The 27,522-nt window shown below is 38.0% G+C and overlaps 1 protein-coding gene across 8 annotated transcripts in view; it reads left to right on the top strand.

Moving 5' to 3' along the window:
• The window catches only part of Mbd5 (methyl-CpG binding domain protein 5), a 159,683-nt gene that overhangs the window by 120,019 nt on the left and 12,142 nt on the right, over positions 1–27,522 (top strand). For 7 of the 8 annotated variants that reach the window (XR_004770640.1, XM_027420467.2, XM_027420466.2 and 4 more), the window contains 3 exons: positions 853–1,878; positions 3,338–3,549; positions 6,921–8,129. Coding sequence is in view for 7 of the 8 variants with exons in the window: in XM_027420467.2 (XP_027276268.1) it covers positions 853–1,878; positions 3,338–3,549; positions 6,921–8,129 (2,447 nt within the window). In the remaining variant the exon portion in view is untranslated. The remainder of the gene's footprint in view (positions 1–852; positions 1,879–3,337; positions 3,550–6,920; positions 8,130–27,522) is intronic. The other variant, XM_027420473.2, reaches the window with a different exon arrangement.

The following is a 27,522-nucleotide window of genomic DNA, read 5'->3' as shown; positions in this document are numbered from 1 at the left end:
GGCTACACAGTGAGACCTCCTTTAAAAAAAAAAGTAGGCAATTGAAAAGATACATTAATATTAATACTTATTGAAGTACCACCAGTCATTGTTTTTAAAGTATTGCAAAAATAGTGGAAAACAAAAACATTCATTATTATAGGTTGGTTAAATGATCATATTCTAATACATGAAACTAGTAAAATGATGCAGTATATATCAATTAACAAGGGAAAGGTATTCACTAAATTGACAAATGAAAAGTTAAAAACTTATGGAACAATTCTGTTTTGTTTTTAAAATATGTGGTTTTATGTGTGTATGTATTGGGGAGAGAGAGAGTATGTATACCTAAATGTATATATACATACTGGTATGGAAAATCAGAAAGCCATACAATAAAATGTTTGATATTTTGTATTAACATAGGTGATTTTTATTATCTGCTCTCTGGTTCATGTATATCCTAGTTTTAAGGGAATTTTTTTTTTTTGTTCATTGAAAGAAAGTACTTATCTTAAAATAAAACCAAACACCCTTTTTAAAGTGAAAAGGTATGATTTTGAAAAAAAGGAAGCTTTTTTTTTTATGAACCAAACTGAAACCAGCTTTATTTGCCTGGCTTTGCCTTGCCTGGCTTTACTTTATGGAGCTATGGACAGAAGCCTACTTGCTTTTTAGCAAATTTTCTCAATACACTTATTTTCGAAGTCAGTTAAGTTCCATTAGCAGATGTCAAATCATCCATGATCACTTAATCTATTTACATCGAAGTAAGGAGAGCAAAGTGAAGTGTATCTTAGGAAGCTTTATGAGTAGTAGTCTTGCTTACCATCCATAACTAATAGCAGTGTTTCTTTTTTCTCATTTTAGGTGGTCCAAGCCTACCATCCTCCATAGCTATAGCTGGCAGCAACCACCCTGCCATCACAAAGACAACATCTGTTCTCCAAGATGGTGTCATAGTCACCACCGCAGCTGGAAACCCACTGCAGAGTCAGCTGCCCATTGGGAGTGATTTTCCTTTTGTTGGCCAGGAGCATGCCCTTCATTTTCCATCCAACAGCACTTCAAACAACCATCTTCCACACCCCTTGAACCCCAGCCTCCTCAGTTCTCTACCTATCTCTTTGCCAGTGAATCAACAGCATCTCCTAAACCAGAATCTATTAAATATCCTCCAGCCTTCAGCAGGAGAAGGCAAGTCTGAGATCAACCTCCACCCTTTAGGTTTTCTCAACCCGAATGTAAACGCTGCTTTAGCTTTTCTCTCCAGTGACATGGATGGGCAGGTACTACAGCCTGTCCACTTTCAGCTCTTAGCAGCCCTGCTTCAGAACCAAGCCCAAGCAGCTGCCATGCTTCCCCTGACATCTCTCAATTTGACCATCTCAGATCTTTTGCAACAGCAAAATACCCCTTTACCCCTATTAACACAGATGACAGCCCCATCAGACCGTTTGCCAAGCAATCAGTCAGACAACAGCCGAGCTGAGACCCATTTAACCAGCCCCCTGGGAAACCCTTTACCGAGCTTTACAGGCAGTGACACTACTTTTAACCCCCTGCTCCTCCCAGCTGTCACTGGGGCCTCGGGATTAATGGCCTTGAATCCCCAGCTGTTGGGAGGTGTCCTGAACTCAGCATCAGCCAACACCGCTAATCATCCAGAGGTTTCCATAGCAACCTCCTCCCAGGCAACCACTACCACAACCACTACATCATCAGCAGTGGCAGCACTGACTGTCTCAACACTTGGTGGGACAGCAGTGGTGTCAATGGCAGAAACATTGCTGAATATATCTAATAATGCTGGGAATCCACCTGGTCCAGCTAAGCTCAACAGTAACTCTGTGGTGCCACAGCTACTTAACCCTCTACTGGGGACAGGTCTGCTTGGTAAGTTAAAATTTTTTCACAAATTTTTTTTTAAGAAACGTTTTTCTAATTCTATTTTCTCCTTTTTAAGACTCCATTTTGTCACACTATTTTTAAAAATGTTTTTATTATGTCACAGCTTATTTAAGGAATTAAATATAACAACACCCACACAAAACTATAGCTAAACAAACATGAAATGGCTTTTTCCTTTTCTCCAATTCTAGCATTACTAAATACCACTGTAATCTGCTTTCTCTTATCTTCTAATACTGATGCCACCTAAATCTAACCTACCCATCATTCTCTTCAGCCAAGAACAGTCTGCATCTTCTAAAGAACCTTTATTTCTATTTTAGTTGGTGTGGCATCACAGGGTTGGTATGAGCGGCTGCACTAGGATGGGGACCACCTGAGGAGCTTCCAGGTGAACCCTGAGAGGCCAAGCTAAAAAGGCCAGGATCAAAGTACTCCAAGCTGAGGTTTCCCCAAAGATCAATGAAACTCTCCCTCTAAATAATAGATTTCCTCAGAATTGTTATATTTATAATTATGTATTTGTGCCATAAAAACAAAGTCCTTCACATAGATTGACTTATCAAAAAATGTTGAAAATAATGTCAAGTATTTATAATGATGGGTGCAGGTAACAATAAGGGGAAGCACAGGAAGTGTCTATGAAGTCCAGAAATAGAAACAAGTGTACATGATGGTATTATGAGCATCTTGATACACTATAAAACTCATTATTAAGATTGCTATATTTTATGGAAACTTCCATAATACAGTACAATTAGTTTTGTCTAGACCTAAAATAGTTTTAGTTAAATAACTCAAAAATCATAATAGACATATATGTTATAAAACTATTACAAAAAATCCACAATTTTAAACAATTCTGAATTTTAAGTATAAATATAACCAGATTATCACTACTCATTGATGTCATTGATTTCAAAATCTTTATAACAACTAGAGCAGTGAATTCTTTTGTATTGTTAGGTTTCTTCACGATTTTAATTTTAGTGCATTTTAATGCAAAACAAAATGCATATTTCTAAACTAAGCCTCTAGCATTATGTGGTGGTATTTATTGATGGTTGTGACTTAAGACTGAGATTTTATAAATGAAACTACCTCATTTCCACTCTGTCTCCATTTAGTCAACTACTTATGATTGCTAAAGAAATTTTTCAACCATTAATTGTAGTTCTAATAATAATGGACTTAGGAAATCATTTAACTCCGAAACTTAACACTAACAACTAAGTTATCTTTATGTGAAATAAAATACAAAGTTATGCAGACAGAACTAAATGCTAAAGATACTCATGACTAAGTGAGGCTGATAAAAATAACCAAATTACCCCATGTAAGTTCAGCTTCTAGTTTTGGTTTCAGGAGTTCTCAGGTGCAAAAATAACCATAAGATTTCTGAAGAAATTCGTTGACTTACACTTTATGTTTTTCAAAACTGTAGGTGATATATCATCTATAAACAATTCTTTGAATAACCATCAGCTGAGTCATCTACAGTCGCTGTTAAACAGCAATCAGATGTTTCCTCCGAGTCAGCAGCAGCAGCAGCACCTACTCCAGGGACACCAGAATCTCCAGGCCTTCCAAGGACAGCCCACAGTCCCTTGCCCAGCTAACAATAATCCCATGGCTTGTCTGTTTCAGAATTTCCAGGTACTTTCCTTCCACATGTGATTTTAGGTGAAAACACTGTCTGGTTTTATTGAAAAAATGAGAGAGAAGGAATGAAAAAGTAGACCAAATACCCAAGTCTATTGACAGTAATTTCTTAATATTACAGTCTTTTGTGTAAATGTAATTTTACTTCATGTAAGCCATAGTCTTTCTGGAATTGTGAGTAAAACTGATAGTTTTACCCTCCTGTGCCCTTTTGTGCTGTGTGCCCGTATTGCTCTCATGATTAACACCTACTTCCTTCAGTGTTATCTCTCCCCACATTCTGTCCTCCTGGCATAGGAGGATGCCTAATATACTAAATGTTATATAGAAAGAGTAATATTATGTAAATGTGAGAATAAAATACACAAGATCTTTTTAAAAAGGATAGTCTCACTATGTAGTACAAGCTAGCTAGTATTGAATTTGTATCCTCCTTCTCAGACTCCCTCTTGCTGGACTTATAGGCATGCACCATCATAGACTATAAATAATTAAACAGAGAAAGATCTTTAATCAAGACATAAAACCAGTAGGTCAAGAGAAAAATGTGTAACAAATACTAAAAAATTAATTTCTGTATGATCAAAGATATTCTGAAGTTAGAGAAGAACCAAATGTCAGGAAATACACACATAATACATGCCACATAATTGACACTCTTCATACTAAAATACCTCCTATAAATCGAGAAGTAAAAAGGATAATTGACTAGAAAAATAAGGAAGAATATAATCAGACAATTCACAGAAAATGAAATATGCATTATTAATAAACATGAAAGAATAACCAATTGTGTACTGTGTATGTCAGATTGATGATTATCCACTGCTGGTAAAGGCATGAAGAAGTTCTCACTTTCATTGTTGTTGGTCCATCTAAATTCTGGCTAAGCTTTGTTAGCCTGTTTTTAATTTCATGGTGGAGTTCAAACCTAAGGCCTTGTACATGCTGGGGAGATGCTCTCCCACTGAGAGCATTTCAGCATATTCAACCTGACTCGTTTATTTGGGATAATAATTTGGTAGTTTATCAAGTTTTAAAGTATATTTGTATATATGTATATATGTGTATTTATACACATATATGTACTGTAGCCCAGAAGTTCAATTCATATGTGTTAACTTAAGATAAATCTACAAATGTGAACAAAAGAGCACATAACAAAACATTCTTTACAACATGGAGTCAGAAATTAAGAGCTACTTAGGTATTAATCAATCAGAAAATAATTGTGTTACATAATGCTTAAAAGATTAGGCAGACTTATTTAATCCAATATATAGAGACCTTCAAAACTACGAAATTCTAGCACTGTAGTATTGGCAGAAGAGAGGCACAGTACGTATGTTTAAGGGGTAGAAAGGAAGGGAAGAAGAGAAATGAGGTGTTTACATGCTCTAATATTTTTGAGTGTTATCCAGGATGCTTGACAGCACCAGTTTCCTCTAAGAAAGGAAATAAGATTGGAGAGAGTAGGATAGAAAAGTGTTGGTCTAGGTGAAGAGTGGTGATGACTATATCTTTCACCAATAATGAAATATTGACACATTTGTAATAAATTAATTCATAGTGGGATATGTGCGTGCCTATGTCACCAAGAAAACAAGCTAAAGCCTGAAGCCAGTTGACCATTAGGACATGAGAGTGACTCAGTAGAATGCAGTTTAAGGGGAGTGGTGGAAGGAGAGTCAGATTGCAACAGTTGGAATGACGAATGAGACACTGAGAATTACAAAGTGAGTTATTGCTTCAAAAACCAAACTATGAAGAGCAAGAGTCTTGGGTTGGTGCTCCAAAGGGAACATCAGGTTGAGCACTAAACTTCTTAATGGGTAGAGATGCACATAATCACATGCTAAAAGGACATTAAAATACATGTGAAAGGAAGAAGGCAACACCCAGTTTTCCATCTGCCCTCCATAGAGCAGACAGGAAACTGGACAAGATCTAAGAAAGGCATAACTGCTGAGAAATGTGTGCTATTAAGGGCCAATGAATATCAGAGTGTAACATGTCTTACCGTGAGTTCCATTTTCTCTGGTAAGTAGGGTTGTCTACCAAGAATAGGGTGGGAAATGATATGGCAACCAGCTTGAAGACATAGAAGATTTGAGTAGTTGTGGACAAAATGATATCTGACTGGACGATCATAGGATTGAAGGAGCAGCAACAGGACATAGTGCGTGTTAGAAACCATAAATTCCTCTTCATAAAGTACTTTACCTTCCTGTGGATACAGACAAAACCACAAGTTAAAATGAGCCAAGATTTAGGTTTTATCTGGCAAGTATAATAGACAAGGAGATGGATGGTAGCAAAAGTGTGGCCAATGTGCTATTGAATCCTAGGCACCAGTTTGGTAAGGAAGTAGGCAGAGACCAGAAGGGAGCAGTCACTTGGCCAGGGCTGAGCAGAAATTATAATTGCAGGGCAGAGGGACCTAAGGTCTGTAGCATTAATAAAGCCATGGGAATTTTTCACAGTGCAATAATGCTTCCTGTACAGAAATTACCTCCCCTTGTCTCTTCCTATCCGAGAATCACTCTATAGACAGCCAGTGACCTTTTTGGCAGCATGAGGATGTACCTCAGGCAATGGCCTGATAAGGTTGAGGAGCAGGAATTACTACTCCATCTGAAGAAATATAATGTGTGGCTTTCAAGATAGCTTAGAGAGTAAAGGTTCTTGCCTCACTGGCCTGGCAACCTGAGTTCAATTCCCAAAATCACATAAAGTTGACAGGAAAGAAACAGCTCCAAAAAAAAAAAAAAAAAAAAGACTGTCCTCTGACCTCCACACATGTGCTATGGCATGTGTGCCCACATACATCATGTGCACAATAATGAATAAATAAATTTTAATATGTAATGCCATCACAATAATGCATTGTTAGGGAAGGGAATTATTTTTATTCTGTCTTATGTTTCACTTAGTTAAACATAATCATTAGTTATCAATGTAACTTGAATTTCAAGTTTCAAACACCCATATGACCATTGTTGTCACCTGGAAACACCTTGTGTCCAGCTATCACAAGTTTAATTTTTCTAGAAAATATTTGGCATTGATAAGTTTAAAAAGGAGATCTGTTGAATTATTTCAAGTAAAGAAATGACCCAAATATAAAAATATAATGTGTAAGGTTGTCTATATAGAATGATTTTCTCTTTCATTTTTATTCTTGTTCTTTATACTTCCTTGTTATTTGTTTGTCTTTTGGTAAATCTTGGAATTATGGTCATCTTCTTTAAGGTCTTTAAATTTTTCTCCTCTCTCTCTCTCTCTCTCTCTCTCTCTCTCTCTCTCTCTCTCTTTCCTCTCTGTCTCTCTGTCTCTTTCTTCTCTCTGTTTCCTACTCATTTAAGGTGAGGATGCAAGGAGATGCAGCTCTTCTAAATAAAAGAATAAGCACTCAGCCGGGGCTCACAGCACTTCCTGAGAACCCAAACACTGCACTTCCACATTTCCAAGATACACCTTGTGAGCTGCAGCCAAGGATTGACCCATCTTTTGGTCAGCCAGTGAAGGATGGGCTCGTTATGGGTGGCCAAGGTGACGCCTCCGTAGATGCCATTTACAAAGCAGTTGTCGATGCGGCCAGCAAAGGAATGCAGGTTGTCATCACCACTGCCGTCAACAGTACAACTCAGATCAGCCCTGTTCCGGCTCTGAGTGCCATGAGTGCCTTCACTGCCTCTATTGGTGACCCGTTAAACCTGTCCAGTGCTGTGAGCGCGGTCATTCACGGGCGGAGCATGGGAGGAGTGGATCATGATGGCAGGCTGAGGAATGCAAGAGGGGCACGGTTACCCAAGAGTATAGACCATGGGAAACACTCCAGCGAAGGAGATGGGTTTGAGTATTTCAAGTCAGCAAGTTGCCACACATCAAGAAAACAGTGGGATGGGGAGCAAAGTCCCAGAGGGGAGCGTAACAGGTGGAAATATGAGGAATTTTTAGAACATCCAGGCCATGTCCACAGTAGTCCTTGTCATGAAAGGCCCAACAATGTGTCTACACTGCCATTTCTAGCTGGGGAACAGCACCCACTACTGTTACCACCAAGAAACTGTCAAGGGGATAAAATACTGGAGGAAAATTTCAGGTACAATAACTACAAAAGAACTATGATGAGTTTTAAGGAGAGACTAGAAAGCACTGTGGAGAGATGTACACACATTAATGGAAACAGACCTCGGCAGAGTCGGGGATTTGGAGAGCTGCTAGGCACTGCAAAACAAGACCTGGTCCTAGAGGGGCAGTCTCCAGGTTCTTCGAATAGTTTGGAAAGTTCTCTGGTCAAAGACTACATCCATTATAATGGAGACTTTAATGCCAAAAGCATTAATGGGTGTGTGCCTAGTCCCTCAGATGCTAAAAGCATTAGTAGTGAAGATGACCTAAGGAATCCAGACTCCCCTTCTTCACATGAATTGATACACTATAGACCAAGGACGTTCAACGTTGGTGACTTGGTCTGGGGCCAAATCAAAGGACTGACTTCCTGGCCTGGAAAATTCATAAGAGAAGACGACGTTCACAATTCATGCCAACAAAGCCCCGAGGAAGGGAAGGTATACCAATCTTTATCCATTGTCAAATACTAACCTCTGTTCAAATATCAATTATTCTGTTTTGTTATCATCACTTTGGATTCTTTGGATTTGATTTTAAGATTCTTCATGACTCATTGAGGTCTCACAAGCTTCTGGAGCATAAAATGAAGAGGGGCTGGTTATAGTCACCAAGGTGTCATGTTGACAAGGGGTGAGTCATGAAAACCTTACAGACCCACTAGGCTCAGAGTGCCTCTAATTTTCAACCAGATTTCTAGAATCCTGTTAACTCCATCTTCCTTCTCTGTGTTTACGTAGTTCTTTATTCAATAGAGGAAGGCAAGTGACAATGACTGGGGAAATATGAAAGGGGTGCTCCCGTGTATCAAGGTGTACCAAGACAGCTTTCCTACACATTCTTATATGTGCCACTCAGAGGTGGGGCACTGGTAAAATCTGGGTGAAGCTACAACTGTTACAGAAAGCAACCCATAACATCTGTATTCTTTTTTTAAATATTTATTTATTATGTATACAGTATTCTGTCTGCATGTATCCCTGCAGGCCAGAAGAGGGCACCAGATCTTATTGTCTGATGGTTGTGAGCCATCATGTGGTTGCTGGGAATTGAACTCAAGACCTCTGGAAGAGGAGCCAGTGCTCTTAACCTCTGAGCCATCTCTCCAACCCAGCATCTGTATTCTTTTCAGAGGAAGTAATGGGTCTTTCTAACATGTGGAAATGTTTACATCAATAGTCTGTGTCTACTTAACACAATCTGACCATATAAATTAAATGAAAATGTACCCATGATCTACCATCTGAGTTAGGGTGTCTGCCCTCTCTTAAAATTGACTGCAAGAAACATGCAGAATGTTTAAAATAAATAGAAACATTTTTACTGGATCAGAAGGAGAAAATCATGCCCAATTCCCTCATATGAAGAAACAGAATTTCTCATCTTCTTAGCTAATAAAAATCACTCTTACAGGTATACGTTGTTCTCTTAAAGAGGGTATTGTGCAAAGTGATTTCAACTGTGCTCAGACTTAAGCTGGCACTTAGATTTAATGGCAGGAAACCAAGAGCATTTTTGCCTGCACAATAAAAGGACTGTCTTTCGTCAATGGGGTGAAAACTCATGCTTATAATGCCTAATATATACTTGTCACAATACACTGTGAGCCTGATGTTTCCACTTTTGATAAGAAAATGAATTCCATACTGCTACTCACAAAACATTTTATTCTTGATGCTCTCTGGGGCCAGCCAAGCATCTGTTAGGTTGATAAACCTAAATATTTTTGACAGTTGGTTCAGGAAATAATTAGAAATAGCAAAAATGTGCTCTTATAAATGGAATGGCTCCAAATGCAAGCTAGAGTCACTAAACTGCTTTACAATTTCTGTGGGAATGAACCAAGGCTGTTGAGGTGCCATTTTATAAATTTATATATACCTAAAGGAAGATTGCCACTCTCCCCAAACATTGTTCTTGCTGTAGTCTGCAAGAGATAGCTAGATGCCACTATATACCCTAACAAGATAAAGGCGTGCACTGATTGTGTGTGTGAGTCTGTATGGTGTGCATGTGTGTTTGCAGGCATGTAGGTCACATGTATGGGTGCTTATGCACATGTATGTGTGTGTCTGTGGAGATCGTGGAGGTTCCAGCTTGATGTCAAGTGTTGTCCTCAGTCTGTGTACTGTGCATATTGAGGCAGGGTCTCTCACTGAACCTGGCTCCTTGTTTCAACTAGATTGGCACAGTCCCTGTCTCCACTGGGGTTATAAGTGGGCCACCACACCTGCCTGGCTTTCATGTGCCCATCCAAACTCAAGTTATCATATTTGGAAAGCAAGCATTTCACTTGCAAAGTCATTACCTCAAGCCCCAAATCATGTTCTTTTAACACGTTTCACAGTAAACACTGGTCTGAATCTCCTTATTTGTATGTGTTTGAATACTCCTTTTTTTAAAAAAAATCCAAACCAAATTTTCCCTTCCTCCTCTCCTCCCAGTACCCCTGCAACCCACCATCCAAATCTACTATTACTCCTCTGTTTCACTTCAGAAAAGGACAGGCCTCCCATGTATATCAGCTAGCCATGGTATGTCAAATTGCAGTAAGACTAGGCACCTCCTCTCCTATTAAACCTAGACAAGGCAATCCATCAGGAGGAAAGGGTCCCAAAAGTAGGCACCAGATTCAGAGACAGCCCCTGCTTCCACTATGAGGAGTCCCATAAGAAGACTAGCTACAGTCCAATGCAGGCACTTGGTTGTTGGTCCAGTCTCTGTGAGCCCCTATGAGCAAGCACAGGTTAGTTGATTCTGTGGGTTTTCTTGTGTTACCCTTGACCCCTCTGGCTCCTACAATCCTTATTCCCTCTTCTGCAGGATTCCCCAATTAACCTAATGTTTGGCTGTGGGTCTGCATCTGTCCCCATAAGTTGCTGGGTGAAGTCTTTCTGATGACAGTTGGGGTAGGCAGCCAATCTATGAGTATAGCAGAATATCATTAGGAATCATTTCATTGACTCTCCCCACCCCTAACCCCCCCAGTCCTGTTTGTTTCTGTCCTAGGTCGCCGCAGGAGTATCCTGCCTCTGGGTCCTGGCCATCAGGGTTGAACTCCCTCTCTTTGTATGGGTCTCAAGCTGGACCAGTTACTGATTGGCCACTCCCACAATTTCTGCACAACCTTTATCCCAGCATATCTTGTAGGAAGGACAAATTGTAGGTCAAAGGTTTTGTGACTGATTTGGTGCCCCAATATCTCCACTGAAAGTCTGGCTTAATTACAGGAGATAGCTAATGCAGGTTCTGTCTAAACCAAGTTGGGTGGTGGTAGTGCACTCACTTGTAACCCCAACACTCAGGGGGCAAAGGCAGGCAGCATGAGTTCGAGGTCATCATGGTCTACAGAGATTCAGGATAGCCATCGAGACATAACACAGTGAAACCCTATCTAAAAATAAAAAAAAAGAAAGAAAAAAAGAAAAAAAAAGAAAAGAAAAACACCCACCCAAAAGAAAAAAAAAACCTTTGATATCAAGATGCATGAAAAGTATTTTAATAATTCAAAATACATAACTTAAAGCATACATTATGGTGAAAAAACTAAAAAATGTGTAATGAAATATCACAAAATGACTTTGCAGAGAAAGTTATTTGCTGCCACACCTAATCACCTGAATTCGATCCCCAGGACCCATATAATGAGAGGAAAGAATGAATCCTACAAATTGTCTTCAAACCTTCATGTTGCATACATGCACACACAAACACACACACACACACACACACACACACACACACACACACACACACACGCACACACACACACACACACACAGACACACACACACACACACACACACACACACACACACACACACACACAGACACACACACACACACACACACACACACACACACACACACACACACACACACGTAATAATAAATTTTAAGGCAAATACAACATGTGTAAAACTCTAAGCCCATATCACTTTTGCACATAAATAGCAAAGTACTTATTTTGCTACACTTATTGTTCATGAGAATTTCAAAAAACAGAGGGCTTCCTCAGCTTATTTCATGATGCCCACTTTTCTTATTTCCGTGAGACCCAAAAAGACTCAAACAAGACTCAGAATTCAAGCCAGGTAACCTTTGTGCAAGAATTAATGGCCGTGATTCATCGAGGAAAGATTAAAATATATTCATTATTTGAGTACAGCAAAGAGAAAGATCTCTAGGAGGACAATTTTTAGATTTGTCCTTTTAGCTAAGTGAACTAATTATGATAATGAGCTTTATTTACGTAGGACTCCTCAGCAATGTTGTGTAAATTAAGCCTTGAAGCCAATAAGGAGGCTTCTGCTTTTAAAAAGAACCATAGTTTTCCTTCTGCGTACTGAGTAGTCATCACTTATTAAAAGTCTAGTTCAATTACAGTAAAACTTTATTAGTTCCCATGGGCTGCTGTGGATTGCAGGGCCATTTTTCCTGGTGTCTAGCTTTCAGGTGAGCCAAACAACTCTCTTACACATTGTCACTCCAAGTCTTCTTAGCCTTGGTCTTCGATACTATTTGTATGTACAATGAAGTATATTAACCCAAGATCCTGTCAGATTCTACCAGATGAAAGATCTGTTCACTCAAGTTTTTAAAATAAATTTGGTATCCCTCCCAACTCTATCCCACATTTATTTTTCCCATTACAATCTTTGTTCTCAGCAGCCACTCACAATTCTTTCTAGACACATGCCAATTAGAAATGTAAATAATCACAAGATGGCAGATAACTATTTAAAACCAAGCTTACCTCTTGTAGCCTCCCTGTGATACGGAACAGTCTTTGGTACAGATTAGAGCACTGGTAATTGGCCAACGGCTGACTTGAGTAGAGTGCTAGTCATTCTAGGAAATGACACATGCTTAGTTTATTCCATTAGAAAGGCATTTTTAATGTTTGTGCTGTGTAATAGGTAGCAGAAGACTGATAATGCATCAGATAGGCCTAGTTTCTGAGGCAGTTTATTAAGAAACAACATAACTGCGTAGCATAGAGAACCTGAAAGACAGTGAAGTGTTGCAGAAGGTGCCATGGACTTTGGGCATTCTGACAGAAGCTTATCCGAGTACTGCCAGACAGTTAAGTGGACCTGCATGTGTATATTAATCCCCAAGGGCTTGGTCTTATCTAGTGGAAACAATAATTCCTACTCAAAATGGTGTTTCAGGAGTTCAGTGAGATTTCCTAAATTCTCAAAACAGAAGAACCAGTAAAAATTAGCTTATTTCCCCTATTTAAGACAATTATATTAATTTGGACTTTACCGTCATTGAATTGAAGTAGTAGATCTTAGTTACTGTTGGCTTATTATCCATGCACAGAAATTTCCTCACCAGGTTGAGAGTAAAAGGATCATAGAGAATATACCCAGCAAGTAAAATAGTTTGTGATGATTTTATGAATGTTATCACATAGCATACAAATTGTATATCTGTATATCAACTAGTGTTAGCTGTCAATTTCAAGAAGGGCTTCGATCCAGCAATATTTTAGAACAGTTTGTTAAGTGAAATTGGCACTCCATAGTAAAGTGTACATGTTTAATGCATCTTACAATTTCACCTGCCACTTTTAAAAAGTATTGTAACTTGACAAGTTCATATGTATATAATACATTTTAATTATTCCACCTCCCATCCTCTCTTATCTGCCTTGCTCCTTCCTCCCCACCAGCAACTTTCCTAGATCCATGACTTTTGGTTTTGCTTTGTAGCCCATTTAGGTTAACCAGGACCATCTGTGTGAGCATTGTATTGAGACTATCCATTGGAGCCTGTTGGGGTCATCAGTGAGCACACAACTGAAGGCGAGGATTCCCCTTCTCACTGAATCTGTCACTAGCAAATAGTTCATCAGTGAGGGGTGGGGGTGCCACCAGAGATCCTCCTCCAGCTCACTGCTGATGGGCCTGTTCTTGTGCAGACACAGTACAGGTATTCACTGTGATTGTGAGATCATTATTACAAGGGAATATTTTTGTCTTGCCCATATGACATTTCTCATATCTTCTCCCTACCTTCCAGTTCTTCTTTCTATACTCTTATACAATGTTCCCTTACCCTTAGAGAGGGTTCTATAAATGTCTTATTTACATCTGAACACCCAAACTATCCCATATTCTCAACAGTTTATATACCCGTGAGTCACTGCATTGAATCAAGAGGGTTCTCTGATTATGGCTACAAGTAGCATTTGTCTAGGAATATAAACATAAATATTTAGAAGGCAGTTTAACACTGTGTCAATTTAGCTAAGCAACAGTACTAAGTTCACCCTGGGGTCTTTGATTCACTTCCATAATGATTTTTTTTTGCAGGGCTGGGTTTACTAGACCAGGAACAAGTTCCCTCCTGTGGGGTGGGCCTCAAATCCAATTAGATAGTGGTAGTTTGTTATCCCTGTAATGGTTGTGACACTATTTCAAAAGTGAGCTTATCTTATGTGGAAGGTTTATATTATTCATAAGGTTCACAACTGGGTGAGATGGTTGACGTCTTTTCTCCCACAGTAATGTATAGCACCTTCCAACATATGAAAGTTAGCCATGAAATAAGAGACTTTCAGTTCAATTACAGCAAGATTTCTCATGTAACCAAGGTGTATGGTAGGACCTTATCATCTAGGTCTAGTGTGCCAACAAGGAATGGCAATATCCTACATTGTTTCGGGTACTTCTGATGCCTTCCCGACCAAAAACTCATAAGGAGGTATCTTAGTTATTTTTCTATTGTTATTAAGAGACACTATGACCAAATCAATTTATAAAAGAAAGCATTTAATTTGGAGACTTGCTTACAGTTCAGAGAGTGAGTCTATGGCCATCATGGAGAGGTGCATGGCAGCAGGCAGGCGAGCACTAGAGCGGTAGCTAAGAGCTTACTTACATCCTGATCTCTGTATGAGACAGAGAGAGCTAACTGAAAATGGTGTGGGCATTTGAAACTTTCAAAGCTCATCCCCAATGTCACACTTCCTCCAACAATTCCTCCTAATCTTGACCAAACAGATCTACCTACTAGGAATAAACATTCAAAATACATGAACCTATAGGAGCCATTCTCATTCCAACCACCACAGCAGGCATTGTTATTTAATAGCCTCTCATTTAAAGGAGCAGCTTTCTCCAGCCATACAAGATGTTTTCCATCCAGTTCTTTTATAAATAAATGAATGTGTATGTGGGTGCGTTGTTTAGGTATTTATTTTAGGTAGATATTTAATAGTATTATTGCTTATGTCCTTCTTTTTTCCCCTTTTATTAAACACAGATCCGTTTCTCATACAATATAATCTAATACAATTTCTCCTGCCTCTACTCTTTCAAGTCCTTTCCCACCATCTCTGCTATCTGGGTCCACTCCCTTTATGTCTCCCATTAGAAAAGAACAGGCTTCTTAGAAATAACAACAAAACAAAGGTACTTTTAGCTACTTTGGATTGTTTTTTGTTTTTGTTTTGTGGTTGTTTCCATATAAAGCTGAGAATTCTCCTTCCAAGGTCTGTGAAGAATTGTGTTGGAGATTTGATGGGGACTGCATTGAAGCTGTAGATAGCTTTTGGTAGGATGGCCATTTTTACTGTTAGTTCTACCATTCAAGGAGCATGGGAGATCTTTCCATCTTCTGATATCACCTTCAACTTCTTCAAATCCTTAAAGTTTTATCATACAATCTTTCACTTGCTTGGTTAGAGTTACCCCAATGTATTTTTGTATTATTTGTGGCTATTGAGAAGGGTGCTGTTTCCCTGATTTCTTTCTCAGACTGTTTGTCATTTGTATATAAGAAGGCTACTGATTTTTGTGAGTTAATTTTTTATCCAGTTACTTTGCTGAAAGTGTTTATCAGCTGTAGGGGTCCCCTGATGGAATTTTAAGATCACTTATGTATATTATCATATCATCTGCAATTAATGATAATTTGACTTCTTTCTTTCCTATTTGTATCTGTATTTTGTATTTGATCTCCTTTAGTTGTCTTATCTCTCTAGTTAAGACTTCAACAACTTTGTATTGTTCCTGTTTTTAGTGGAATTGCTTTGAGTTTCTCTTCATTTAATTTATGCTTGCAATTGGCTTGCTGTATTTTGCTTTTATTATGTTTAGGTATGTCCCTTGTATATCTGATTTCTCCAGGACTTTTATCATGAAAGGATATTGGCCTTTGTCAAAGCCCTTTTCTGCATCTAATATGATGACAGTATTATTTTTTTCTTTCAGTTTGTCTATGTAGTGGATTTTATTTATTGATTTTCATATATTAAACCATCCCTGCATGTCTGGAATGAACCCTACTTGATCATGGTGAATGCTCCTTTTTGATGTGTTCTTGGATTTTGTTTGTGTGTATGTTGTTGAGTGTTTTTGCATTGATATTCATAAAGAAACTATAATTTTCTTTTTTTTGTTGTGTCTTTAATTTGGTATCAGGGTAACTAATGCTTCATAAAATGAATTGGATAATGTTCCTTCTCTTTCTATTTTGTGGAATAATTTTAAGAGTGTTAGTGTTAACTCTTCTTTGAAAGTCTAGTAGAATCCTGCACAAAAATCATCTGTCCCTGGGCTTTATTTGTTTGCTGGAAGACTTTTAATGACTGCTTCTATTTCCTTAGGGGTTATAGGTCTATTTAAACTGCTTAACTGATCTTCATTTAACTTTGGTACGTGGTACCTATTGAGGAAATGATCCATTTCTTTTAGACTTTCCAATTTGGGGGGTACAGTTCTTAAATATGTCCTTATGATTCTCTGGATTTCCTCAGTGTTTGTTGTTGTGTTTCCCTATTCATTTATTATATTAATTTGGATAGTCTCTCTCCTTTTAGTTTATTTGGATTATTGACTTCAGCCCCGAGTTTGATTGTTTCTTGCCATGTACTATTTGGGCGTGATTTCCTCTTTTTGTTCTAGAGCTTTCAGGTGTGATGTTAAAGTTGCTAGCATGAGATCTCTCCAGTTTTTTGTTTGTTTGTTTTAGGCACATAATCCTAGGCACATAATTTGCCTCTTAGCACTGCTTTCATTGTACCCCATAAGTTTGGGCATTTTGTGTATTCATTTTCATTGAATTCTAGAAAGTCTTTAATTTATTTCTCCCTTGACACCTGTTTCATTCAGGAGAGTTGTTCAGTTTCCTTGAGTTTGTAAACTTTCTATTGTTTCTGTTGTTGTTGATATCCAGATTTAATCTAAGCATCTGTAATTGGAATGATTATAGTACTGGGTGATGATATCTGGTTTTGTCTCTGTTGGATAAGTATTTGGTTCCTTAGTTTCTGCTTCCTCACTGGACTTTAGGTGAGTGTGCTGGCTGTGTGTGGCCTGGTAGGAATTTTCTGTGGACCTGGTTCCCTGTCCTGCTCAGCTGGTGTATTCACAGGGTATGTATGCTGGTGTTGGAGGCTGGAATACTGGGATTAGTTGGGGGAAGGAAAGTTGGAGGAGATCTTTGTGACCCATTGGGGATGGGGTCAGAGAGAAAAGGGAGACCACAATGGGTTTCCAGCTACAAAGCTGGGGATGAGACTGGGTAGGGATTGGATCTTGGGGAGCAGAAGGAGAGGTATGGATCTGCTGGCAGCCCACTTGCTGCCCTGACAGGAACAGTCCTTGGGGTAGCAGGGTGTGCCTGCTGGGGTTGTAAGCTGATCTGTGGAATCCACAGGAATGTGGGAAGCTTGTGAAGGACGACTGCAGCTGGTGTTCTGTCACAGAGCTAGGGATGAGACTGGGGGTTTGGATTTGGAAAGGAGGAGAGAGTGGTGAATCAGGTCTTCAGGTGGCTTACCTGTTTCCCTGGCCTGCTCAGCTGGTGTGTTCCCAGGAAATGCCTGCTGGTGTTGAAGGCTAGCATAATTGGATAAGAAAGGGGAAGGAAGGTTTGAAGAGAAGATATTTGTGATGCGTTGGGGATGGGGTCAGAGAGGAGAGAGAGACCACAGCAGGTTTTCTGCTGTAGAGCTGGGGCTGAGTCTTGGAACATTGGATCTAGAGGAGGAGAAGGTGCAATTTTTTTAAGGTTTTATTTTATGTTTATCAGTGTTTTTGCCTGTATGCATGAATCTGTATCACATGAGTACATGGTTCTCGTGGAGGTCAAAAGAAGGCATTGTATCCCCTAGAACTGGAGTTATAGATAGTTTTGAGCCACAATGTGAATGTTGGGGATTGAACCCTGGGCATCTGCATGTGCCGCAAATTCCCTTAACCACTGAGCCTTCTTAGTCCCAACTTCCACAGTATAAATTATATTTTCTTTGGTTTGGTTACCAGTTTGCTTGAATATGACTTTTCCATACATTTTAGTTGACCTTTCTCTCTTCCCCATCATCTCTATCCACCCCCATCACCTCCTTGCTTAAACTTTTCCATCCTCAGTATTCCTTCTGTTTCCTTATTTCTTATGTTCTGTCATCCCCCTCCCTTATACATGCCACTCCCAATAGCTTCTTTCTAGTTTCCTGGCTTCTATAGTAACTCCAAGTTGAACATGCAGATATGGAGGTGGAAAACTAGGATCCCAAAATGAAGAACATGTGACATTCGTTTTTTTTCTTGCCCTTGCTCAACATAATTTTTCAAACTCCATCTATTTACCTTCAGGTTTCTTAATTGTATTTTTCTTTACAGCTAAATAAAATTTTTTTGTGCATATGCACCATGTTTCCAATACCCGTTCATCTGTTCATAAACATCTAGGCTTACCTGGTTTCACAGTTATTTTGTGAATAGAACAATGAATGTACATGGATGAGCAAGTAAGTATCTCTGTAAAAGGATATAGATTCCCTTGAATATACATCCAGGAGTATAGATGATAGTACTATTTCTAGCTGTTTGAAGAACCACCATTTTGATTTCTATAGTGAGTGCACCAGTTTGCACTTTGACTGAGTAAGTGTTCCTGTTTTCCTGCATCCTTTAGAACATCTCTTTTGTTGTTGTTGTTGTTGTTGTTGTTGTTGTTGTTGTTGTTATTGTCATTTCTTGATGATAGCCATTCACTCTTGAGTGAGACAGAAACCCAAAGTGGATTTAGCTTACATTTCCTTTGTCTAATGTTGTCGAACACTTGTTAAATTATATATTAGCCATCTATATTTATTTTGAAAAGTCTCTGTTCAGATATCTGTTCTGATTAGTCCATTTTTTTGGATTGGGTCACTTGTTTTCTGTGTGGTATTATTTTTGTTCTTTGTATGGCCTATATGTTAATACTCCTTTGGATAAATATGTGCCATCTGCCACTTTTGATCATGCATCAGCTAGCCTTAAAAGGTTGTTACTCAATAATATTCAAAACATAAAATTTTTATTTTTATGAATAAATATTTTCACTGTTTTTAATGCTCTCCCTTTGTTCTTCATATTTTGTTGCACTTCTACGTGCATTCTGAACTTAAAAGACTTATCAGGGAGGCACAAAAATGTTCCTTTTCCATGAAACACTTATTGTAGGACAAGTATAGAGACACTTGTCAAATTACCAGGAAAACGTATACAAAAAGCATCAGTGTGCAGAAGCTCCCTTCTTAGATTCACACTTTGGCTTCTTCTACATGGTAGTATTTGCAGTGATAGCATAAAGATGGCTTTCTGATTGATTGACTAAATCTGTCAACTTCATCTTCATTAAAACTTACTCATTTGGGGGCAGCATGCTTTCTGTTTTTCGGTTCAGCACTGTCACATGCAAAAGCTTTACAGAGTGTGTGCATAACCAAAACATGGCTCTGTATTCCAGGGATATGAACTTGAGACTGAACATGGGGACCCACTTTGGGAGGTGTGCCTTGCTGCAATGTTTTGGCCGTCTGCTCTAAAGAACATTCTTTGTGTGCTTGATTACAGGTGATAGCTAATTTGTAGTCTGTAGTACTATGATTCTGTGTCCAAAATGTTCCTTGTACATTCGCTCTTCTTAACTACTATTGGAAATGAATCTTTGCCTAGATAGCCACAGTGTTTGAGCTACATTTAGCTACATTTGAGCTACATTTGAGCTAGTGTTATAGCAAAGGCAACCAATGCTCTATTGGCAACAGAATCTTTTTAGAAATGAAGCAGAATCATATTTGGAAGTAATAAGAAAGATAAAATACAGACCCTAATCCAGTACCTAATCCGAATTTGAAAGATAGTGGGAATGAAGATCTAGATCAGCCCAAAGATACGACTATCAAGAAAAATACTAAACAGAGTGAAAAGGTGGGTAAGTCTATAAACTTTACTGTAGTGACCTTTTGTTCCCCATAAACAAGATTGAGTCAGAGACACAGGTTTATCCCTCCTCAGGCTGATACCTAAGATCAATGTAGATGCCAGTTCCCAAATTTTAAAGCAATTTCCATCAAAACAGCAGCAAATGGAATCTAAAATCTAAGGTGACTCAAACCCCTGCTTCTGTGACACATTTTCCTAAAATTCAAGATTGCCCCAAACTTTTCTTCTGTTTATGTATCATTGCTTAATAAGATATTTGATATTACATTAGTATAGATTTACTGCCCCTTAGTAATTCTGGAACACTTGAAAATATTTCTTTTTTATCATTTTTTGTTTAAATTAGAAACAAGATTGATTTACATGACAATCCCAGTTCCCTTCTCCCTCCCTTCCTCCCATACCACCCCCTCAACTAAAACCCTACCTATCACATATCCTTTCTTCTATTCTTCACCTGACTCAACCTTTCTGCTCCCTCATGACCTCTGCATCCCTCCTCTTCTTCCCTTCTCATTCTTGTATCTCCCTCCCCCCTCTTCCCATGCTCCCAACTTGCTCAGGGGATCTTGACCCTTTCCCCTTCTCCAGGGGACAATGTTTGTCTTTTATAGGGTCCTCCTTGTTTACTACTTTCTCTGGCAGTGTGGATTGTAGGCTGGTAATCCTTTACTCTATGTCTAAAATCCACATATAAGTGAGTACATATCATTTGTGATATGTCTTTTTGTGATTGGGTTACCTCACTCAGAATGGACTTGAAAATATTTCAATCCCAGTGGCTGCCAAAGTGCTGATGATAGCAACACCGGATAATATGGTGATGATGGGGGCGTGGGGGCTGGTTGACACACTGAAAATGCCAGGAGTTATGAAGAGGTTTCTCATCAGTTCTATGGCTGGGAAATTATTTTTTATCCTTCTTATCACAAATAACTCAACTTTTATGCCAAAGTTAGTATTATTTATCACCAATTTCAGTTATCTCAAAAGTACTGGCATAGTATGACTCCTAGTTAGCAGGGCTTTTCAGTTTACAGATGTTATTATTAAGTATTTACTGTTATCTTCAATGATTCTATTTGATAGTTTTATAATAGCTAATAAATGCTTCATATTTGTGTATTACTTCAAATCTGTGTTTCTCAGACTTTAACTAACAGTGCCTGTCACTTGTACTATTGTTTACTTAATATTTTCCTTCTTTTATGTATGTATTGATTTATTCCATCAACAAATACTAGTTGTACATTCATATACTAAGCTTTAGACCACTTTCAAAACATAAATAACTTCATTCTTCAAATGTCCTATGTGAGTATTTTTTATTCTTTAATTACTGTGAATATTTTTAAATATGAATTTATATAACTACATAATGATTAAAATATTGAGAGGTTTTATAATGTTCTACTTAAAATCATATCACAGATATCAGTAGCATTATGGGAAAGGCGACTTTGATGTTTGTAAAGCAGATTTGTGTGTTCATGTTCATTTAGATCTCAGTGACTGATCATGATGTACATCTTTATCATCACACAAAGGAGAGAACTAAAGCTCAGGGATGAGGCATTGCTAAGGACAAGAGTCACAGGCTCTTTAGGCAGATCCCCACCATGGTCTTCCAACTTTACATATAGTATTCTTCAGTACCCAGAACCCCAAGACTGCTAGAGTAGAAAGGGAAACTTGAATACAGATGTCTCATTTCTGTTATGAAATCTGTGATATGAGTTAGTACTCCACTGTTTGTCCTTAGACTCACCTATGGGGAGAAACAGAGAAATTTACAGGGTACTTTGGAAGTGTGCCCATTTAATAAAGTAATAGTAAATTCACCCTTGGGCCTGGATTCTTGCCCAGATGTACAGTGTTAGGCCCGTGTTTCCTTCTGTGGAACAATTCTTGAATCGTGTCAGAGAGTGTATGCTTACCCCCATAGCATTCATGCCACAATTGTGGTGGATATTCTTGTCTCACTGATCGTTATTGTATCTCATAGGATTCAGAGCTAGGTAAGACTGTTGTGTGTTGATGACTCCTCCCAGGCCCCCACCAAAGCCTACACAGAACTTCTGGTAGTATAATAAACTAGTCAAGAAAGGAAGCTTCCTGTTTAGTAACAACTTGATTTGGTCACATAGCCTGTGACCAAAATGGGTATAATCTTCATGAATAGGTTTTTACTGTCAAGTTCTTGGTGAACAACCAAGAACCATGCAATATCTTGTATTTTTTTTTTTTTTTGGCATCTCCAGGATGCCACCACTGACCAACAACTGGAAAGGAAGTATACAACATCTGGCACAAGGCTTTTGCTTGTCCATCTATGGCTTCTGGGAGGAGCATTCTCCTATTTGTAGAGTAGCTCCTGTTAAATGTTTTTCTATGAATATATGTATATGTGAAGCTTATGTATAGTAGGTTTTTGTTTTTCCAAAGAGCTTTAGTGCTGGTTATCTATATCCTCCTCCCTACTTTGTTCTACTCTCCCATTCCCCTATTTAAACCTCCATTCCTATTTTTCCACTTTTATTCTTCATGTCTCCTGTGTTGTACTACGCCTGATCATTAAAATCTTTCTTTGCCCTTCCCACTAATCATCCTAGACTTTCTAGTTTCCTAGATTATACTCCAGGTTAAACACACAAATCTAAAGGTTTAGTGCTGAGATCCACATATGAATGGAAACATGTCTTCCTGAGTCTGGGCTTCCCCAGTATAATGTTTTCAGTTCCTAACATTTACTTGCAAATCTCATGATTTCGTTTTCTTTACAACCGAATAAAATGTCATTGTGTACAGGCACCACATTTTTATTATCCACTCATCAGATGATGGGCATCTACACTGCTTCCATGTCCTAATAATGTGAATAGAGCAGCTATAAAAGTGGAGGAACGTGAGTCTCTGTAACTGCAGATTCTTTTGAATCTACATGCCCAGTCATGGTTATGTTTATCACGCTAGAGCTGGTGAGACATGGGAGAGTGGAGCTGATAAATGAGGGGGACTAAAGTCTCATTCACTAGCCAACTTTTTTTCAGAGCATCAGACAATTTATACTCTGGGGGTTAAGAGGAGTCACATAAGTAAATTGTACAATCACTAAGGCAAGCAGCACATGATGGGCAAATCACACAGGATGGGCAAGCCGCACATGACAAAAACATGTCTTTATGATGAAAACATGCTTTTCCATAGAGGCATATGAATAACAACAGCTGAAGCAAACTCAGTCCTATCCACTACACCAGGAGGGGCATAAAAATACATTCCAAGAACAATTCCATGTTTTCTAAGAAACCAAGGTCACAAGAATCTTGTCTTGGTTTCTTGAAGTTTTCTCGCAAGCACTTAAGAATTCTTCTCTTGGGCTGTGTCCAAGTGGTATAGTTGAAACATAGAGTAAATCTATTTCTAGTTTTTTTGAAGAACTGCCACACTGATTTCCACAGTGGCTGTACCAGATTGTACTCCCAACAAAAATGAATGAAGGTTCCCCATTCCCACATCCTTGCCAACATTTGTTGGCTTTTATTTTCTTAAACTGAGCCATTCTGACTAGGGTAAGATGAAATCTCAAAAAGTTTTAATTCACATTTCCATGGTAGTTAAAGATCATGAAAAATTTTAAAATTTCTCTAATAATTTTTATTTCAGTTTCTAAGAACTCTGTCCAGTTCCATAGCACACTTTTTAATTGAATTGCTTTTTTCCTGGTATTTTGTTGTTGTTGTTGTTGTTGTTGTTGTTGTTTGCACATTCTAGACACTAATCCTCTGTCAGGCATATAGCTATAATTTTTCCGGTTCTATGGGGCGTCTCTTCAGTCTGTTGTCAAATCCTCTTATAGCACAGAAGCATTTCATGGAGTTCCACTTGTTGGTCCTTGTCTTAGTTACTATTGCTATCATTATTAATTACTATTACTGTGATAAAGCACCATGACTGAGGCAACTTAAAAAAAGAAAACATTTGATTTAGCTTATGGTTTCAGGGAATTGGATTCCATGATGGCAGAGCAACATAGCAGCTTAGAGCTCACATCTTGATCTGCACCCACAAGGCAGAGAGAGCACTGGGAGTGTGGAAAGAGTCTTTTTAAAACCTACAATGGTGCACCTCCTCCAACAAGGCCACACCTCCTTATCCTTCCCAAACAGTTCCACCAACTAGGGAGCAAGCATTCAAATATATGAGCCTATGGGAGCATTACTCATTTAAACCACTGCAGTCCTATTTTGTGGGTGACCAGAGTCCTATTCAGAAAATCCTTACCTGAGCCTATATCCTGAAATGTACTTCCTACTCTTTCTTCTTTGGAGTTTCAGTTCTAACATTAAACTTTTGGATGCATTTGTAGTTGATTTATGTGTAGGTTTAAAGAGAAGGATAAAGTTTCATTCTTCTACATGTAGGTTTCCAGTTTCCCCAATGCCATTTGTTAAAGATGCTGTCTTTCCTTCAGTGTGGGTTTTTGTCATCTTTGTCAAAATTCAGGTGGCTGGGACCTATATTTGGGTCCTCTCATTGAGTCCATTAATAAGTGTGCCTGGGTTTTCGCCAGTGTCATGATGCTTTGGTTATTGTAGCTTTCAGGAAAATGAATATCTCCAGCAGAGTTGTTTTGTTTTGTTTTTTAGTTCAGGAGTATTTTTGGCTACCTGGAATCCTTTGTTCTGCCATGCAAATTTTAAGATTATTTTTTCAATTTCTGTGAAGAACTGCATTGGAAATTGCTTTTGATAATTGTTAGACATGTATGAAGGATTATACAATGGTGGTCATTACTAATGACAACATTATTATTAGAAGGAGACTATGAGATTATAACCAAAGATAAAATGATAAAGTCCTCTACCAGTTTCTCACTAAGCTAGGAATAAACTTATTTGTAAGTGTAGAAGAATCTAAAATTATAATTATAAAGTATTAAGTATCTTCAAATAATTTGCTCCTTCAGTATAAGTTTTATAAAATATTTGTGTGTTTAATATTTTAATGTTATATTTATATGCTTGATTTTCCTGTTTTTATTTATATGTTAACTAATTTATAAGGAAGTCTTCATTAAATCATTAAGCATGATTTCCATTTGATGAGAATTTGAATATAATTTTGTTCCTCTCTTTAGGAATTCTTTTAAAGAGTTTTTTAATATTTTGCAAATATCTAGAATTTTCCCCAGAAGCAATATACAGTGTGTATGCATATAGAGAGAGATATAGACATATATCATATATATATCATATAATATATATATATTAAATAAACATTTTCCTGGTTTTATTACAAAAATGCACAGTGGTGTGTACCTTACTTTTGTTTAGTTTCAGAAACCACTACCATTACTCTTCTCTCAAGGCCACTGAACCATTTATGAGTAGTGTAGCTCAGTGTGACTGTATCTTAGAACTTCAAAAGCAGATTTAAATGAAGAGACTATGGTAGGTATGAAATTCATAAAAGTTAAAGACCCATGGAAAATCATCCAGGCATTTAAAAATTGGACATAGCAGCCAGGCATTGGTGGCGCACGCCTTTAATCCCAGCACTCAGGAGGCAGAGGCAGGAGGATCTCTGTGATTTCGAGGCCAGCCTGGTCTCCAGAGCAAGTGCCAGGATAGGCTCCAAAGCTACACAGAGAAACCCTGTCTCGAAAAAACAAAAAACAAAAAAACAAAAAAAAATTGGACATAGCACAATGGATAAAGGTGCTTGCTCCCAAGCCCAAGGACCTGAGTTCATTTCCTGGGACCCACATGGTTATAGAAGAGAACTGACTTCTGCAAATTGTCCTCTGACTTCCATACATGGGCTGTATTAACAACACATGCATGCACACACATAAACAAATAAAACAAAAAATTTAATTGAAGATAAATTTGGACATGTTACTAAATTTCAGTAAACAATATTTTTATTTTAAATAATTTAGTCTAGTGGCCTAGCTTTTTATGATCTATATTATATATACATGTGTGTATATATTCATATATGGATATATATTTTTAAAATGGCTTTCTTAGCTATAAAATTATTTTATATTTTATTCATGCTGGACTTAACAGAGGTTGAATATTCTGGAAACAAAACTGTTCAATTCTGACCATATTGTTTAAACTCATCAATCTCATATGCAAAATAAAATTAGTTTGTATGATTATCATATTAAATGATAAAGTACTTCCCTTTACATGAAATAGCACAAAACTGCCCCTTATTCTTAATTAAAATTATAAATTGAGAATTTAAAAATATTTTGACATAACAAGTTTTTGTCTGTTTGGTTTGGTTTGGTTTGGGGGAGGGTGTGTTTTGAGACAGGGTTTCTCTGTGTAGCCTTGGCTGTCCTGGAGCTCTGTAGACCAGGTTGGCAACTCAGAGATCAGCCTGCCTCTACCTCCCAGCTGCTGGGATTAAAGGCGACCTAGCAAGTTTTTAAAATTAAAGCCAACAAACTAATTGTCATTGCTTTTGTTTAAGTGTGAACCTAAATTCTGTGTCTCATCGCAATTCTGAGGTCTCTTGTTATGGGAGACCTGGGTGGGATAGATCTTTCTGTACAGGAGGGCTTCCCTCCTATTGGCAGGAAGTTCATTTAAAAATAAGTGGAGTTAAGCATGAGCTATACAGTGAGACAACTGTATAGTAAAACCTGGTCTCAAAATCAAGACTGTAACTATATTATAGGTCCATAAATGTAATGCATATAATATATTGTGTGTTCTTTTGATGAATGTGCACACAAAATAGAACTTTACTGTGAAATATGATACTATGCATAGAAGCCTTCTTTATTTCAGAGATGTGGATACAATCAGCTCCCTGGGCTTTGCTGGTCAGTAGGACACATCTCTTTATGAAGTGTGGCAGGAACAAAGACATCTTTTGTTCTGGCACATATTCTAACAAACTTGGTTTCTTTGAGACAAAATGCAAAACTACACTAGTGAATACCTTTGTGTTACTTGACTGAACACATAGAAATGTCTGTACTCAGACATGAAAGTGGAAATACTTTGTTATTCTTAGTGTGTGCTAGTCTGAGGAGGAGGTCACATAGAAATTATTTATGAATGACATTCATGAGTGTCATTAAAATTTAAAAACAAAAGCTAATTTCTTTGCTCATAAGTATTTATTTTCTTATCCATGAAGCATTTCCCAAACTCTGAATTTTTATATGAAAGTGGCTTGGTAGTGACGAGCATACAGATAAGGAATAGCTTGATTAAAAAAAAAATCAGTAAAAATAGCAAAATATTTCCACAGGCATTTTAATATATACACATTTTTCTCATTTTTTTTGTTTTTTAGCCCTTCCTTTCTATATCAAAGAACTATGCATGGCTTCTACTCTTCTTATTTTCTGGCCTCTGAGGTGCCTAATACACTCTACTTAATAATTGCTTTTCACTAGGCTATGTACAATATGGCCTTTCATTCTAATGATCTCAGAAAACATAGCTGTAGGATAGATGTTACTGGCCTTTTAATAACAGGAAAAATGAGGCTGGGACTGGAGAGTTAACTCAGCAGTGAAGAGCATTTGTTCTTGCAGAGGACCAAGTTCAGTTCCCAGCACCCACGTGGG

The sequence above is a fragment of the Cricetulus griseus genome, chromosome 6 (assembly GCF_003668045.3).
Source record: "Cricetulus griseus strain 17A/GY chromosome 6, alternate assembly CriGri-PICRH-1.0, whole genome shotgun sequence".
In the NCBI taxonomy this organism is placed as follows: domain Eukaryota; kingdom Metazoa; phylum Chordata; class Mammalia; order Rodentia; family Cricetidae; genus Cricetulus; species Cricetulus griseus.
The sequence above is the reverse complement of the archived record's forward strand: the minus strand, read 5'-3'. Positions and strand labels throughout refer to the sequence as shown.